At 41.7% G+C, this 19207-nt stretch overlaps 1 protein-coding gene across 1 annotated transcript in view; it reads right to left on the bottom strand.

The window, feature by feature from the left end:
* Window positions 1–19207, bottom strand: part of ARAP2 (ArfGAP with RhoGAP domain, ankyrin repeat and PH domain 2) — a 164753-nt gene that overhangs the window by 22340 nt on the left and 123206 nt on the right. Inside the window, exons 27-28 of the mRNA XM_005866851.2 lie at window positions 11591–11719; window positions 3969–4108 (exon numbers count right to left, since the gene is read on the bottom strand). Of these exons, the coding sequence (XP_005866913.1) occupies window positions 3969–4108; window positions 11591–11719 (269 nt within the window). The remainder of the gene's footprint in view (window positions 1–3968; window positions 4109–11590; window positions 11720–19207) is intronic.

Below are 19207 nucleotides of genomic sequence, written 5' to 3'. Positions count from 1 at the left end.
TGTGCATGACAGGGGGTGGCGCCCCAACTCCCCAATCGGCCCTGCTCTGAGCCCGACCAGGGGCTGCACCTAGGGATTGGGCCTGCCCTCTGCCACCCGGGAGCAGGCCTAAGCCAGCAGGTCGTTATCTCCCGAGGGGTCCCAGACTGCGAGAGGGCACAGGCCGGGCTGAGGATCCCCCCCCTTCCCCCCTGAGTGCACAAATTTTTGTGCACCAGGCCTCTAGTCTATATAATAAAAGCCCAGCAACTGTTAAGGTGGAACGACCGGTTGCTATGACACACTGGCCACAGGGGCCACCACCAGCACCGCTGCAGAGCCCGAGGGCCCTGGGGCCAGTTGCGCGGCCGCGAAGGTTCTAGTAAAGAAGAACGCGAAGGCGACCAGCGTGAGCATGCAGCTTGAGATGAAGGCTCTGTGGGACGAATTCAATCAGCTGGGCACCGAGATGATCATCACCAGGCTGGCACCCCTCTCTCTGCTGCGACCTTCCCCACATGGCGCCAGTCTCAGGCAACAGGCTTTGGCCAGATCCAGCGAGCGAGACTGAGAAGCGGGGTAGGGGGTGCTGCCTGGCCACCTACAGGTCTCTCTCTGAGTGGGCCGGCTCCTTCGCTCTTTGATTCCCGGCCCTAGTGACAGCCGCCTGGTGCGCTGGGCCAGAGGGTACTGCTCCGGAGGCCAGGAAGGTGGCGGAGAGAAATCCTGTGGACCTGCCACCCCACCAGCAGCCCAGGACCTGGCACTGCCAGAAACTGACCGGCTCAGAGCACACCGAGCTTAGGGGGGAAGGCAGCCGCCTGAGGGGTCTTGCCATCAGCCGGCTCCTGGTGGATCCACCTCAAAGGAAACTCGGTCTTTGGTTCCTTAGTTCAGTCTACCCCGGTTAAAGGGGAGCAGCAGGGCACAGTTAGGGGAGAATTAAGACTCTAAAACAGTGTGTTCTGTTCCTAGGAGATTGCTACCCAGTTGTGTTAGGCCTAAATTCAGCGTGATTGTGGGGCCTGGCTCTGCCACTGGGCCTCCGTCTTCCAATTGGCCTGTATGTGTTGCAAGGGCCCCAAAAAAGAAGGGGAACAAGTTTTTCGATGTAATGGATTTGACCAACAGACAAAGGCAAGTGCCAGGCTGTGCCTAATGTACACACAGAGATACCAGCTCTGAGTCTGCCTGGCCAAAGCTCAGTGGGTCTTCTTCAGGCCTCTCCCCGAAGGCAGCCACACCTATGATCGGCTCCCCACCTTAATCAGGGGTGAGGCTGGCCAGCCAACCTCTGGCGGCCCCTCCCCCCTGGCCTGCCCTGCCGGCCGGACCCCATCTGTGCGTGAATTCGTGCACTGGGCCTCTAGTATGTTTATAAAATAAAAACTTGGTTTCCACAGAGAACACAGGTTAGGAGAATATAGCAGAAACAGTAAGCAGGAAGATCAAAAATTATGCTTTGGTGACCAATGGCCTCTGTGGCAGCAATGCTAAGGCCTGGAATTTACATGGTGGATTTGCTCCTGGTCACTATTATTAAATGTTTGCTCTTATAATCATAGTAGATAATTTAATAACATATATATTTTGGATATTTTTTCCTTTATGGCTAGATTTCTAGAAATGGAGTATCAGTTCCTTATTGAGGCTGAAAACTTCAGGTTGATTTTTAAATATGCTAATTTGCCATCCAACTACAAAATGACTCTTAATCAACATAAGTATACAGAAGGACAAGGATGAAGGAACTCCGTCTAAAAAAGACTAAGGTGGGTGAACCCCTGAAGAAAACCAAATAAAATTCAACCTAGAAGACTTAAAAGTCAGCTGTGCTTTTTAACGTTTACTCTCACGAATATAAACCTAAGTTCATGAACCTTGAAATCTGGTGTTCGGTTCACTAACCCCAAATTCTTATGTGGCTTACTTCTGCAAACTCCACCCTTCTTCTACTGAAAAAAAAAATCTGAAGAAGAATAACAAACAATATCTTGGTACCCGTACAGACTCCCTGCTGGGTCTATCAGATGGAATGGCGAAGTGGGAGTTCAAGTAGGGAAGATAAGACAGACCTCTGAATGGAGGGATAAGGGCTGCAGACTTCAGTGCTGTCCTACTAGCCCCCATGCCTGGACATCCCACTGTCTTTAAAAGTGAGTATGAGATGTCTACACAAAGTTGGAATGCTAAGATTTATGTAAGGCCACACATGGAGGCTTCCCTGGAGAAACACACCGGGAAAGGGGTTAAAGGTGTGGAGAGCTCAACAGATACTTCCCCAAATTGGGGCTCACTATCCTCTCTTCATAACATATTAACAGATATTACTACCCTGTTCTTTCTTTGTACATCACCAAAACAAAATAGAGAAGTGCCACACACTTACAGTAGTATGCAAGCAATGTTTACCTCAAGTGAATTGTATAATTCAAAATAAAAAAGTATCTCCAGGTCCTGCTGTCATTCAGCATTTAAAATAATTGCATGGAGCCAAAACCGGTTTGGCTCAGTGGATAGAGCGTCGGCCTGCGGACTGAAGGGTCCCGGGTTCGATTCCAGTCAAGGGCATGTTCCTGAGTTGCGGGCACATCTCCAGTGGGAGATGTGCAGGAGGCAGCTGATCGATGTTTCTGACTCTCTATCTCTCTCTCTTCCTCTCTGTAAGAAATCAATAAAATATATTTAAAAAAAAAATAATTGCATGGGTATTACCAGAATCTCAAGAAATTAGAGATGATACTGCAAATACCCATGTGACCACCACTGAAAACTAGATAGAGAATATTTTTTTTTAATATTTTTAATTGATGTTTAGAGAGAGAGGAAGGGAGAAGGAGAGAGAGAGAGAGAGAAATGGGAGACATTGATTAAAAGTGCAACGATCGGCTGACTTCTGCACTTCCCCTACTGGGAGTGGAGCCCACAACCCAGAAATGTGCCCTACCGGGAGAGAGAGAGAGAGAGAGAGAAATGGGAGACATTGATTAAGAGTGCAACGATCGGCTGCCTTCTGCACTTCCCCTACTGGGAGTGGAGCCCACAACCCAGAAATGTGCCCTACCGGGAATCGAACTTACAATCTTTCTTGACACCTCAGAAAACACTTTCTACTTTCTATCACCATTCATGGTTTTGCCGGATCTTAGAATTCTTACAGACAGACTCAGATGGTAGTGTTTTGTGTGAAGCTTCTTCTACTCCACAAGGATTTCAAGATGCATCCATGTTGCTGCATGCATGAGTAGTCACTTATTTTACTGCTGAATAGGATTCCATTATCATTCTTATATTGACAGTCACTTGGAATCTTTCCAGGTTGCAGCTTTTATGAATAAAGCTGCTTATGAACATTCCTGAACAAACACTTTTATGGACATAATAACCAGGAACAGAATTGCTGGGTCCAGGGGTAGATGCTCTAATAAAACCTTATCTAACAACTGCCCAACATTTCTACACAGTGATTGTGACTGTACCCCTCCGTCAGCAATTTATGAGAGTTTTAGTTGACCAACGTCCTTGTCCACATTAGGTGTTGTCACTCTTACAATTTTAGTCATTTTAGTCAACTTAAAGAGTAAAATAGTATATCAGAGTTTTAATTTGCATTTATTAATTTCCATTAGCTAAACTCAAGCCACTTTTGCCTTAGGGCATGACACACTCTCCCAGTTGATTTTATTGACTGAGATGCTGACTAATATGCTCGGTGATGTAACACATATAAGACTTTTCTTTAGGACTTAAGTCACCCCCTGCCCTAAAAAATGTGAGGTGCTCATAAAGTCCACATATGGAGTTCTTCACTGCGCTCCTGAGTGCATTAATGGCAAGTCCAGTGGCTGAGAGGAATCCTCAGCTTACTCTGCATTTTTATTTACTACAGGCCTTGACTTCCACGAGAGAGGGCTGAGAAAGGTATAAGATAAGAATGTAAATACGCACACAGAAATGTGTACATAGTCAGATACTACATATGCAAATACCTTCAAGTCCTTGTAAAAAATCAGATATCCATCTCGTAAAACACAGTGCCGGTCTTGAAATTTATTTCCAGACAGTATTTTAGATGGTTCTTCTTTGATTTTCAGGGCTCCCTCTTTGATACTTTCCAGGGCATTTCTCTCTGTAAAGTACATTGTTTTTATAAGTGAGGTACATTTTCATTTATTTGGAACAGAATATAAAACATTTCTATACTTGCAGTTTTGATATTATAAAGTAATAACTTGTTTCCTATCATTAAGAAGCCTATGGTTAATTTCTGGGAATAGCACATGTCAGGGGTGTGTCGGACAAGTCGCAGACCCACCGACTGGATCTATTTATATCTGTAATACATAGGCCTGCCTATACTGTTCCATTAGCACTTAAAACATGGAGAGTCTCAATCGAGATAAAATATACTTACAGATATTGAAGACAGTTCAAAAAAGTTAAAAAAATCTCCCAATTTTGCAATATTAATTACATGTTGAAATGATAATATTTTGGATATGTGGGTTTAAATGAAATATACTAGTAAAATTAAGGTCACTATATACATAGGTATTAATGTGGATATGAAGCAACTTAAAATTACATCATCAGCTTGCCTCATATTTCTTTTCAATAGCACTCATATAAGAATGCAAATACACAGGTAAAGAGGGAAACCTCTACCAGAATTCTGACACAGGAATCAAAGAATTTTTAAGGTGATCGAGACATTCCTGTCAACACAAAACAGGTAAGAGTAACAGGGCAAAACGGCTAAGGTAGAGTATTTAACATCAACTATATTTCATATGCAATACTGTGATTGTCCCACACGTAGGAGTCTTTTCAACTAATTTTACTAGAAAACACTTTTTGGTAAGAACACCAAATTTGTATGTATTTGCATAAATTTATCACTCTATCTCCATAAATTTATCATGTATAAGTGTATCACTATATCTCCAATCTAAAACTTTCTCCTGGAAATCCAGACAGTGATCAGCTGCCTGCCTGAGACCTGAAGTGCAGTGGACAGAAAGAACATTGAAGCCAAGTAGCCACGACGCTGTCATTATGATGTCAACTCCTGCTTTTCCTATAAAACAGGAAAAATCACACTTGTCCTGCAGGTTGCTGTGGCCCACATATTAGATGGTGTCCACAAAAGATGCAGAGTGGGACACCATATCAGAACTTGGACCTTTAGCAATTTCTTAGTGTTAAGGTTATACAATTTTAAAATAGTCATGCATAGTTTCCAGTTAAAAGACTTGAAGACATGTTTTACTACAACTGGAAGATCAAGAAAAAAAATAAACATTACATAAAACTAGTATACATTTTAGACTTTTCAAAATGTTTATGTATTTTATGTCATGTGATTTGCATGCAACTTTCTGAAGTAGGGAGTAGAGGTAACACAATCTCATCTTATTTTTATTTAAATATTAGAGGCCCAGTGCACGAATTTGTGCATGGGGTGGGGGGGGAGGGGCCACAGGAGGTTGGCTGCCGGCCCCAAGGAGGGAGCCAGCCCTTGGCCCCCCTGAAAAGGGGCCACATCTGCCATCACCCACCCCTGGTTCCCCATCCCAGCCTGAAACCCAAAGGTCCTCGCTGGGTCGGGAGAGGAGGCAACAGTTGCTGGGCTGGGTGCGGAAGGAATGGATGCTGGATACCGATGCTGCCATTGGTGCCTCGCCACAGTGCAGTTCCCCGCCTTCCCTCGCCACAGCGCCACCACTGCGGTGGGCAGGCGGCCCCCAGGGAAGGGAGAGGATGGGAGTGAGGCCGACCCTTGTGTCAAGGGCTGACTTTCAATAGATTACAGGGAGGGAGCTGCTCTGCTACGTATGAAACCCCGACCCAGAAGCAGGTCTCTAAGAATAGTTTAGCACCAGGGACCGATGGGGGCCGGCTGGCTAGGGGGAGGGGCCGTGGGAGGTTGGCTGTGGGAGCGCACTGAGCATCAGGGGGCAGCTCCTGTGTTGAGCATCTGCCCCCTGGTGGTCAGTGCACATCATAGCTACTGGTTGACCGGTTGTTCTGGTTGTTCAGTTGTAACGGTTGCTTAAGCTTTTATATATATAGATAGATATTTTTATTGATTTCAGAGAGGAAGGGAGAGGGAGAGAGGGATAGAAACATCAATGATGAGAATCATTGATCAGATGCCTCCTACACACTCCCTAATGGGGATCGCACCAGCAATTGGGCATGTGCCCTTGACCATAATTGAACCTGGCACCCTTCAGTCCGCAGGCAGATGCTCTTTCCACTGAGCCAAACAATCTCATTTTATAAATGAGAAAATTGTGGCTCACAAGGTTATGTAGTTTAGAAGGCAAGTGTACTAGAATCACAGTTCAGGTCTCAATATCTAACGCAGAATCCTGTCTTTTATACTGAGATACTTCTAAGTAATCGTCACAATTATGATCACCACCATTACCACAATAATAAATATCTGGGTGCCTTTCCTGAACTCATGTACCATTTTACACTGCACTCTTTATCTATAACTTACTCCTTTGATGATTTCCGTGACACTGCTCTGCTTTGTTTTCTTGAAAGCTTTCTAATTGTTCCTTCATACACCATGGGCCTCTCTTGATACACCCATCCCTTACATGCAAATGATGGTAACTCTATACTCAGCTTTCTAATGTTCTGTAATAAGTAAGCAGCACGATCTGGTGTTCTCCCAAGGCTAAAACCACATCCCATGCAATGAGCTCCACTGCTTCCTTAGGTCCCTTCCAGACATCTACTCCTGGACACACTTCACAGACAAGTAAAACCCAACACATCCAAAACAGAATTCAGTGACCCTACCCCTGTGTCAACCCAAATAGTAACCTCTTCTAGGCTCCTGTTCTTAATGGCTCAGGAAGCATCCAAAGCAAGAGACTGAGAAGTACACACTGTGGTCTCTATAACAATACACCGCTAATTTCCCTTAGAAAACATGCCCTTACTACCCAGATAAAAGTGAGAGAGCAGACCAGTGAAATTTTGTCCAAAACTTCCTCAATTAGTTTTATTCATTTATATTTTTAAAAAGTTTACTCAACGGGTACTTTTAGTGAGCAAAGGAATGAGATAGAGTCTTATAATGGAAGATCAAGACATACAAGAAAAATTACACAGGAGATATTTCCTTGACCAAGAGACATTCAGGATGTCAATGACCTTGGAACTGAATCACCTTTCTGTGCCTGAAAGCTCTGCATAAACATACGCATCCTGGCCTACAGTAGTCACTTATAGCATCTTGTGTTTGTATTTACATTTATTTTTAAACAGTCTTCATACATTTAGCTTTTCTGTTCCTTGTGGGAAAAGATAATCCTCTATATTTTCCACAGATTCCTGTATGAAACAGAGAGCTAACAGAAACTTATCAATTGGTTTTCTCAGTACCAAATAGTAACATAAGAAAAAGTCAGGACATTCCTACTCTATCTACAGTGAATAACCAAAGACTATCATCAAGTCCCAAGAAAATACTTCCACTTGAAGTGGACTAGGTCTTACCTTCGGATTTAAAAAGATTTGATGGAAGTGGAATGTAAATTATTTTAGCTAGACTATGATTTATAGATTCATACTATTTCTGCTGACATTTTCTTTTTATTTTCTTGAGTCAGTTGATAGTGGATGGCTCAGCTTTCCAGGTCTGAACTTGCCGGAAGCAGATGCATTTTAAACTATTGGATTCTAATGCAAATTTAATTCCAAAGCATCTGTCCTATGCAGCAATCTAAATTTAGAAACCCACAGGGATCTGCATTTGAGTTACATCTTATATCTTAAAAGTATTTCTTCCCCATTGAGATCATTAAAACTAGACTCCCATGCATTACATTCTATGGAGGTAATTTTTAAAGAACTTTAGCACTTAAAATAAGGCTTCAGCAATATAAAATTATTTATTCTGGAACCTTAGAGAAGCTATAAATATATGCCTTACTTGTGATAGAGATGTTCAAACAACTCAATATGAGAGCTAATGATAAAAGATTGTCTAATAAGGTTAGCTATGACAAAGTCTATTTAGCCATTTTAATGAAGTTTTATGCTCCCTATCTCAATGTCTCGGTCATAATCCATGGGGTAGAAAAGAAATTTGAGGACTATTATCTTTCTTTTCAAGTTAGTTAACTCCTCATTACAATAATGACAATGGCGCAAACTGTTTCTAAGAAATCAAATGCTGCTTTGGAAAAGCACAGAATTGATTTTTAAATAGAGGCAACAGAAAATTCATTTACTCTAGTATACTTCTATAAAAGCAAAGTATGTTACCTCATTACCTTAAATGAATGAGCAGAAAATAAGTGTTGGCTGATTCTAAATCTATTCCTACTGCTATGTCTACATTTTAAACTGTTCAGAAAAAGTGAGGAAACTCAGAAAACTAACACCCCTAAACCTCCAAACGTATTATTTGATAAAAATTCTTCATTTAGCATGAAGGTGGTGAAAACATGTCAATCGAAAGGATATGCTTAGAATTTATTACATTAAAAAACAACAACTATCACATGGAGGCCGTTGTAATAACCTGGTTATTACTTCACAGGAAAGGAGGAAAGGGAAGACTAGAGGCAGGCATGCCATTTACACAGCTCTGCCAAAAAGCTGCATCTGACACTCTCCAAGTCTGCTCCCCGCTGAGTGATGGGGGAAGGGACCATGCCCAGTCAGGTCTGAGTGATGTGGGAAGGTGCCTGCCTATCTGCCCATCACAGCCAGAAACAAATTAGTGGTCAGAATGGGCATGGCCACTGCAAGCACACGAAACCTGAATACACTTAAACAATGGAAGTTCTCGCTCTTCTCTCTCACACGCTGGGCCCTGTGACTCCTGTGGCAGGGCTCATGGCCGTGTGGGGCGGCTCCCCACATGGACTAATGGACTTTAATGAGTGTGGGTGCTGAGCCACACCGGCTACAACGTGGAAGGGAAGCTCTGGACATGGCCTTGCTTCTGGCTCTGCTGGAGCCCAGCTGCACCTTTTCCAGGACTGGCTTAAGGGGCAGGGGCTTTGGAACCCGAGAGACGTTAACTTCACGCAAATAAAGCCTTCTTCCAGATCCCATCTGCCCATGGGGCTTCTGAAAATTCTTTCAGCCGTTTCCTAAGAACCTATACTTCGCTCCTATGAGCGACAGGGAAGTTTAATTCTCCTGTAACAATACAATTAATAAAATGCAAATCACACAGATATTATTGTGTGTAAATATATAGTTGGAATAATGTTAGGTGGCCAGAGAGTAAAATTTGTGGCAACTGGGTGTCAAGTTAGCGGGGACAGAGTGCAAAGGTTATTGCTACTCAATGCTTCAAAAAATGTTAACGCATTAGCTATTGTTTTACTGAGAGAGAATGTGGTTGCAGCCAACCACCCTAGTTTCAAACTTAGCTGATTTCTACTTGGGCCCCAGCTTAGAAAAAGAAAATCTTCAGCGAGAGAAATATTTAACCTTATTCCGTCTTACTGTGAAGAGCAATGTATTTCTGAGATGACGCCAATATTTCTAACAAATTGACAAAGACATCACATTCCATTTACTTTCATTATTTTCCTTTCAGATGCCAAGTTTAAGAAGAAGTGGATGTATGGAACGGAGCAACGATTCTGGAGTTGGTGGTCACTGTGATTGATTTAGGAGACATTTGTCAAGACAGAGACAAAGCAGATTGAACATCTAACCCCCCGAAAATCTATCACCAAGTATATCCCATAAAACGTGCTTCTAAATGCCAGGCTGCTGTAATACACAAGTATAGGGGGAAAAAATCATTATTTAAGAAACTGATTTAAAAACACACGCACACACACAAACCACAGGCCAGAGCTGATTTAAAAGGGTCATCCTAAATCCACACAGATGCAGACCCACCACAGTGAAAGCGATTATTTTGCTTTGGCAATCTAAATATAAATCAAGCTCTAATGAAAAACATTTACACACATTTTGTTGGCTAGAAAACTATAAAAAGTATTTTAAAAATGTACTTCATAGGTACTCGTATATTTGACCCAAAATATGTAACTACTAATGTGAAATGGTCCAATTAATGTATTTGCTGACAGTGTTACACTAAAACCTGATGTTATTCATGCAATGAGACAGTTTCCTGGTAGGAAGAACTATAGATATGATAACAAGCTGCATGTTGGTTTGGTAAATGGAGGTAGGAATAGCGCAAGACAGGAATGTGCTTCAGCTCCACCCTGTTCGAGGAAGGAGTGGGGCATGAGAGTAACACCAAAGTTACTCTAGAGAATGTTTCATCCAAATCCTAAAACTGTCAATTACCAGTAAGCCTGCCTCCACTCTGGGGTTCTCCAGCTCTTACGCAAGGTGCCGGTCTAGACCTTACAGAGGCGTGATGCTTTCACAACAGAAGGACACACTCACAACCCCAGGAAGGCACAGGAGTAAGGGGGGCATCATTATACTGCCCAGTCTTCCTACCCAGCTTGTGGGCAGAGCCCATGTTCAGTCACACTACCATCCTTCTTGTCTTTAATCAGCATAAAGAGTTTAATTCAAATGTCATTGCTCTCAACCTGCTCTATCTCCTCGCCCCCACCCCAAGACCAACAGAACGTAATGGTATCCTTATTTGGATTACTTTTCACTCCACCTGTACAAAACCTCACTTTACACCACAGCCTTTTAAGATCCTATTTTTGTCTATTTGTATTCACATAGCCAGCCTATTAACTTTCAAACAAGAGCTGAGGTATTATGTCTAAGTGTATTATGTCTAAGTGTGGGTTTCAAGTATTTCGCAGCATGGAAGAATTAGACATTTAGAGAAATACTAGAAAATTCTCACCAGAAAACACTATACATTTACCTGAAAAGTTGGCTTATTTTCTAAAAGAAAAGAAACCACAAGAACTTATTACATATGTTTCATAATGTTGACAGGACTTCGTTCCTAAGCTCCATAATTTTTCTTCATCTCAGTGTTACAATGAAAAATACAGGATTTAAGAACTAGAACAGATTTCACAGATGATCTAAATCAGAAATTCTCAGCATGGGCACCATTGACATTTGGGGCAGATAATCCTTAGTTGTAAAGAGCTGTGCTGTGGATTGTAGGATGCTCATACCTTTTGTCTGCCCACTAAAGACCTGAAGCACCACCCCACCCAGCTGTGACAGTCAGAAGTGTCTCCAAACATTGACAAATGCCCCCTGAGAGACAATACTGCCCCACCCCTGAGAGCCACTGAATACCCAGAAAACTTCCATAATTCAGGAAGAAGGTTCACCAGCTATCTGAACATCAGAAAAACAGTGAAGCATGGCAAGAAGCTCTTCCATCATAAACCGTTCCTTCCAAAAACGTTAACTTGGTACCATCAGATGAGCCAACTATTACCATAGTGCTAGGCTCCAGGAAACCTGACTCTGGCACATGGCACTCCTGTGCACATACCTGCTCTTCCTCCTCTTGGACAATACTATGTCAGCGGGATCTGCAGTTAGCTACTCATTTTTACTTTTGACATTTGCAAATGCCACTTGTGCTATAGTCACTATCCTTCAACCACTTGAACTTTCCGTCAGAGTTGCAATGTGAGATAACAGCAGCACCTACCATTATAGTGTCTGATGGTGTCGGTGGTTAAGAACCTCTTCACCACGAGATAAGCAGAGCCAGGTTCAGCTAATGAGCTCCACCGAAGCACCTGCTCCAACACATTTTCTGTGTAGTGAAGAGGGCGCTCTGCAAAGTAAAACCAAAGCAAGTTAAAATATCATTTTTTATAATTACACATTCTTTAAATCCTTTAAAAAATCTGTATTCAACAATAAGCATAATCATATCTTGTTACATAAATATAGCATTAAGACTACATAAAAGAGACTGTTAACACCTAGAATACAAGTATATGATAAAATTTACTGTATAAATGAATCTATGCAGGAACATTTGTGGTTTGCACAATGATTTTTTTAAAAAATCACAGATGCTATCCTTTAGATAAAATTTCAGAAATAATGCTAACCTTATATATAACAAATCAGTATCTTACACTATCTTCTTTTTTTATCTTTTTAAATATATGTTTATTGATTTCAGAGAGGAAGGGAGAGGAAGAGAGAAATAGGAACATCAATGACGAGAGGGAATCATTGATCAGCTGCCTCCTACATGCACCCCTTTGGGGATCAAGCCTGCAACCCAGGCACGTGCCCTGACCGGGAATCAAACCATGACCTCCTGGTTCATAGGTTGATGCTCAACCACTGAGCAACACTGGCCAGGCTTACAGTACCTTCTTTTGAATTTAAAGCAACATTCTGGCTTTCGTATGGAAATTTGTCTATTTTTCACATGCAATTAAATAACTGTGAAAGGACTAGCAAAATTACTCTTGTCCAATAGCAAGTGATAATATAAATTAATCCTAAAGATTAGCATATTATAATTTCTGATCAATAGTGAACAACTTATAGCTGATATTCATATAGTCAATTAATATAAAATCATAAAATGTAACTTCAACAGAGATCATATGAAAACAATCAATATTCTAATAGTTAATCTGTGTTTAACTATTGGTGGAAACATCAATCAGAAACATTATGTGACAATATTATACATTAACTGTTGATATAAAGAACCAAAAACCAGAAGTTAATGACCTCGTAAAGATTTCTCCTTGATAAATACTCATCCATATACATTTTGTTTTAGGCAATCATATTTTTTAATGCATGAGAAGTTCTTAACACTGAGTTAAAAAAATAGATTTTACAATTATAATGAAAGCCTCATAGAAAAGTTTTTTGCTGATGAAAATATGCCAATCATTTAATAAAAAGTTACAACAAAAGCATTTATTGGGGGAAAAATTCAATCCTTTCACAGTACACTAAAAATAGTATAATTGAAACAGCAAGAACATAAGCTCTAACAGGAAGATGCTGAGGTAGCTTCCCCAATAAAATCACCAAACGTAAGTCAATTCAACTCTTTCACACCCTTCTAACTGTAAAGCACACAGCATCTGAGATTTTCATTTTGGTTAAAGTAGGAATGGCAATGACAAACAAGAAAGAATCTGTCCATAGTATCATAATCACATATGAACCATGATATTTTAATTGGTGATAAAATCACAAGTAATGACAACCAAATAGATAATATTCCTCTTAACATATTCCATAGCATACAAATTGCTGAAAATTCAGTGTAGTTACTAGTCTGCCCTGCTATGACCACAGGCATTCCAGAACTTATCAACAACCTCAGGTCCACAGAAGAAGAAAACACATTTTCTGCCTCCAATGTAAATACCAGATTTTTGCTTACTATTCAGTACAATGTAATGCAGTTCTGCATTCTGTGTTTAGTGGAGCAAGCCAATGATGATGGCAATTCAAATAAGGAAGGAAGAAATGATGGATGGATGGATGGAAGGAAGGAAGGAAGGTAGGAAGGAGGGAAGGAAGGGAGGGAGAGAGGGAGAAAGGGAGGGGAAAGAAAGAAGAGCAACTGGGCCACACATCTTGAAGATTTATCTCCCTCTTGTTTACAAATATATCCCTGTACACAGTAGAGTATGTATATAATAGATGTTCAATAAATATTTGAGTAATGAAGTACCTTATGAATTTCTATGGTGGACTATAATTAATGGAAAATATCTGTAAGTGGATCAACGGGCAGAATATAATTCTTTGTAAAACTAAAGAAAATATTTTATGCTATAGCAATCTTGCTTTTCTTCAAATAATTTTGCAATAGGTTTGGCAAAGATCATAATTGCCCATAATTTGCCAAAGCTATAATTAATTGGTAGTCTTCTATTAATAGAGGTTATAATTCAATTGAACTGTATTTAAAAATAAAACTAATTATAATTTGAAGTCATAGCCACAGCAATCAGGTAAGAAAAAGAAATAAAAATGTATCCAAATTGGAAAGTAAGAAGTAAAACTGTCACTATTGCCAGATGACATAAAACTTTATATAGAAAAACCTAGACTCCACCAAAAAAGTATTTGAATAAATGAATGCCTACAAATAATTTTATGTATAGTTACATTCACAATCATCTGTCATGATAGATTATATGGTGTGTAAATGATCTGGCATTAAGTTATTATTAGAAATAACTCATTTATGTATTATCCATAGCATAAAAATTGCTGAAAATTCAGTGTAGTTACTTAAGAAGAACAGGTTATGGAGGAAGTTAGCTAGGTAAATCACATTATTAATAGTTTCAAACCTTGTTTACAGAAAAATACCCGGCCTCCCTTGTTAAACGAGAACTATCCATTTTTCACTTTAAATTATAGGTATTGTGGTTAAATTTCTGGTGATAATGACACAGGATTTCCCGAGACAACTATGACTTCCCCAATAATTAAAGTCTTAGTGCCAAACTTCGAGTGGTGCAAGTCTGTCCCTGTCCTGTCCATATAATTAGAGGGTGGCTGCACGTTGTGTCAATCAAGAGAAGGGCTGGACGGGACCCCAGTGAACAATGAACAGATCTTCTGTATCAGAGCAGCTCTGAGGAAGAATTAGTAAAACATTTCACTGTGATACTGCTGCACAGAAGTGTCTCACAAGCTTGATCTGCTCGGTGAAAAAGCCCACTTCAATGAGGCCCTTCTCAATGTAAGTTACTGTTTTTCAGCAAGTCAAGGACCTACAGAATATGGGGCTATACCAGCAGAGGACAGGCTCAGTTGTAGGGTGAAGCATTAAAATAAAAGCACCCTTTAGAAGAGAAGCTCTTGATGAAGGTAACAGCCTCTCCCAGGGCGGGTTTCAGCTTGTCTAACGATTGGCAGCAGTGGGTGAAGGATGCTTGCCATCTTTCAGAAGACGGGGCGAAGGAAGACTTTTTCTCTATCCAATACAAAATTTTTTAAAAAATATATTTTATTGATTTTTTACAGAGAGGAAGGGAGAGAGACAGAGAGTTAGAAACATCGATGAGAGAGAAACATCGATCAGCTGCCTCCTGCACACCTCCCACGGGGGATGTGCCCGCAACCCAGGTACATGCCCTTGACCGGAATCGAACCTGGGACCCCCCAGTCTGCAGGCCGACGCTCTATCCACTGAGCCAAACCGGTTTCGGCAATACAAAATTTTTTAACAGTTCTTTTAAAAAAATTATTTTTTTGTTCTTTCGACCATTTGTTAACTGTAGGAAGACATAGCGAACATAAAATTTGCCCTTTTCACATGTACCATTTTACGTACACATTTTACATGTACATTTCAGTAGCATTAAAGATGTTGTAATTTCAAGTGTCCCACCAGGCAGTTAGAGTGAAAACCTACTTATAAATAACTGAGCCTAGACTCTAACTCCGCTTTATGCCTATAAATTCTCACAATATGTTCTATGGTTTTAACCTGATGTATTTTTTCCATGAATCTGACTACCATATGGGAAGAAAACGATCATGCTTTGTCAGCACTCTCTAGGAATTGTTCACCACTTGTGAGCATCTGAATGTCTGTCCCCCCCCCCCCCGCCCCCGGCAAAAAAAAATTGTTAGGTTGACACCAAATCCCCAGTGTGATGAGTATTAGGAGGCAGCACCTTTGGGAGGCAGAGTCCTCACAAATGGGACAGGTGCCCTTATGAAAGAGACTCACAAAGCTTCCTCCCACCACGTGAGAAAAGAGAGAAAAGTCAGCCCTCTGCGACCTGGGAAGCTGATCTCTCTCTCCAGACACCAAATCTGCCAGCACCTTGATCTTGGACTTCTCAGCCTCCAGAGCTGTGAGAAATAACTGTCTGTTGTTTATAAGCCACCCAGACTGTGTAATTCTGTTATAACAGCCCAAATGGACTAAGACACCATTTCACCAACAATAGCAATGCTTCCAGTGATGTGTGAGCCACAAACTGACATGCTTACATCAGTCTGCATTGGAGCTGGCACATCCCTGAGAAGTTCACACAGGTGTGGAATCCATTTTCATTACCTCTGACCATACAGGAGTGTGTCGGCAGTTATATGTTCTACTACACATTCTCCTTTCTCATTTTATATTACCATTAGGGTGCTATATTATTTTAAAAAATAAGTATAATAGATTATCTCAAGAGAGTAAAGCGAATCTTACAGAATAATTATTATACAAAGCAGGCACTGGATATGACAGGGCAGAGACTGTTGCTTTAAAATTTGCAGACACCTACAGTAAAACCCAGCACTTCTGGTTCACTTATTTATCCGTGTATTCATGTATCTTCAGTTACCTGCGTACTTGGAGGATTTATATTTACATTAGAAAAGGCACCGATTCCCTGCTGACACTCCTCCTATCAGCTGCAATCTTGTGACTGCCAGCACCTTCACCTTCATCTTCTTTTCATATTTCGCTTTATCCTCCCTGCATGTTTCCAGCAATAAAGCTTTTAACATTTCAGAAGGTCAGGTGGAGCCATGGCTCCGTCTGCTTCAGGAAGCCAACATAATCACAGGCCCCTTTGTGGCGCTCCTCACTTTGTTCCTCTAAAAGCTGGGAAAACCATCTTCGTTTTCTCGGCTGGCGTTTCTACTTGAACAGCTGACCCAACATTAAAACCATGCCAAATCTTTCTTCTTCACTCCATCAAATGTATTCTTCCTTGAGGTATATGGGGTGTTCCTTTGATTATATATTTGGACATGCACATATCAAAATAACTTGAGGACTCCTACTCTTTTTATAGCTCCAACAAGGTAACTTTTTTTTAAAATTAGACAAGTAGCCAAAAGAGCAACAAAATAACAACAACAACCCCACCCCAACCCAACTGTACCATTTGTGATGTACTCATTGTCACATGCAAGCCGATACTCAGTCATTTTCAGGGTAAGCAATCCCTTCATTTTCCAAGATGAAATATAAAGACAATATTTCTAAGTTTATTACAATCTCCTTCCTACCCTCATGCATTCTGCTTGCTCCTCTTACTCAGGAGGACTGATGCCCAAAGACACAGGGCCCCCATGCTGTGACGGAGGGGCATGCTTTGACTCAACCCTTGAGAGGACAGGGTGGTAGGGAGACGATGCCTACCCCCAAATCCATGATTCCTAATCGTGCGGTGGATCTCCAAGAAACACAACAGATACAGTGGCAAGCAGGAGACAATCTGCTGTCTCAGGCCTCATCAGGGCCCTGAGATATCCTAGGAGTTGCTCATCTACAAGCAGAAATCATTTTTTACGTGCCTGCCGCATTTCGATACATTTGTCCAAGAAGCAACAATCCAGGTCACTCAGGTTCAGAATATGTCTATTTTAGGTGCCACCTCAGTTAACAAGATATTTGCAGGATGTGTTCCACATCAATGCACTATGCTAGAGGCAGTGAGAGATATAAAGGTCCTAAAGAACAGGTGGTCTAGGGCAGAGCTAGATGTATACATACTACTATTCAATAATCAGACAGTACACAGTATTATAGATCTACTAGAGGATCTGGGAGCCCTCGGACATCCTTAGCACTGCCATAGAGGCGGGAGAGACTCCTGCCACCGCCGTTGTGCTTGCCAGCCGTGAGCCCGGCTTCCGGCTGAGAGGCACTCCCCTCGTGGGATCGGGCCAAAATTGGCTCTCTGACATCCCCTGAGGGGATCCAGGATTGCGAGAGTGTGCAGGCCAGGCTGAGGGACCCCACTGGTGCACGATCAGGGTCGGGGAGAGACACAGGTTGGCCAAACAGGGAGGGACTTGGGGAGGGCTCCAGGGAGTGTCCAGTCCATCTCGCTCAGTCCCAATTGGCTGGACCACAGCAGCAAGCTAACCTACCAGTCGGAGTGTCTGCCCCCTGGTGGTCAGTGCATGTCATAGCGAGCAGTTGAGCGGCCTTAGCAAATCATTAGCATATTACACTTTGATTGGTTGAATGGCCAACTGGACACTTAGCATATTAGGCTTTTATTATATAGGACAAGCATATAATCAGAAAAAGACCAGTGAGAACTACGTTTATCTAAGTATCATCATGGAGAACAGGCATTTGAGCTGGATCTTGCAGAAAGGATAGGCAATGAGTAAATAACGAGATGGAGCAGTAAATAAATGATGGAGCAGTATGATCCTATTTGTGATTTAGAAAGGTAATTCTGGCAGTAATGCCAACAGTTGCCTTTTATCCACAAATATGATGAAGTTGATAACCTAGCCCCTCGCCTTAAAATTAAACATCAAAAATCAAAGACTCTACCACCATTAAACCATATAGTGATGCAAAATTGTGCTTCGCTTGTGCAAGAGATTTTAATTGTATGGAAACTACGGTTTAGGCACTGTGCCCAATGCTAGAGATAGAAAAAGAGAGTTCCTCCTTCCTTCTGATGAGCTCCCATTGAGAGAGATGAGTCCGAGCTCCCATTGAAAAAGATGAGTCCGTGTGATGGGCTCTATAAAGAAAGATAGAACAAAGTGCACTAACACCCTTAGTCTGCATATTAAAGGAGGTCAGATGGAGAAAGAGTAAAGAACATTCAGGGAACACCCACTCACACGTGTTAGTCAAACACAAAGAATGGAAGAACCTTATTTATAAAGAACATGTCAAATGAGAAAAGATGGCAAAGGAGATTGGAGCAGCAGAAACCCACCATTTAGGAGACAAAGGAAGAAGAATTGACGATAATCAGAGGGCCAGAAAAAGTGAATGGTTATTAACAATAAATGCCACAAAAAGGAAAAGTGCTGTGAAGCCTGAAGCAAAGCCATCAGACTTGGCATTGGGGGTGGGTGGTCACGGGAGTCATTTGCCAGAACACTTTCTGTGAGAGGGAAAGGCTGAGCCTGCCTGGGGAGGAGACGCATGTGGACCGACACCAAAGCATCAGAGTAGCTGACTCTTGACAGTGAATATTGCAAATTAACATTTTAATACAAATGAGATGTTTTTGTTACTGTTAATCCTCATCCGAGGATATTTTTTCCAATGGTTTTTGTAGAGAGTAGAAGGGAGAAAGGGAAGAGGGAGAGAGAGAGGGAGAGGGAGAGGGAGAGGGAGAGGGAGGGAGGGAGAGAGAGAGAGAGAGAGAGAGAGGAACATAGATGTGAGACAGACACATCTATCCATGGCCTCCTCCAACCAGGGCCAGGGAGAGAACCTGCAACCCAGGTGCATGCCCTTAACCAGGAATCAAGCCCTTAACCAGGAATCAAGCCCTCAATCTTTCGGTGCATGGGTTGGCACTCTAACCACTGAGAAACACCAGCC

Source organism: Myotis brandtii, unplaced genomic scaffold (genome assembly GCF_000412655.1).
Source record: "Myotis brandtii unplaced genomic scaffold, ASM41265v1 scaffold238, whole genome shotgun sequence".
NCBI classification, from domain to species: Eukaryota; Metazoa; Chordata; class Mammalia; order Chiroptera; family Vespertilionidae; genus Myotis; species Myotis brandtii.
This window is presented reverse-complemented; position numbering and strand designations above follow the sequence as displayed.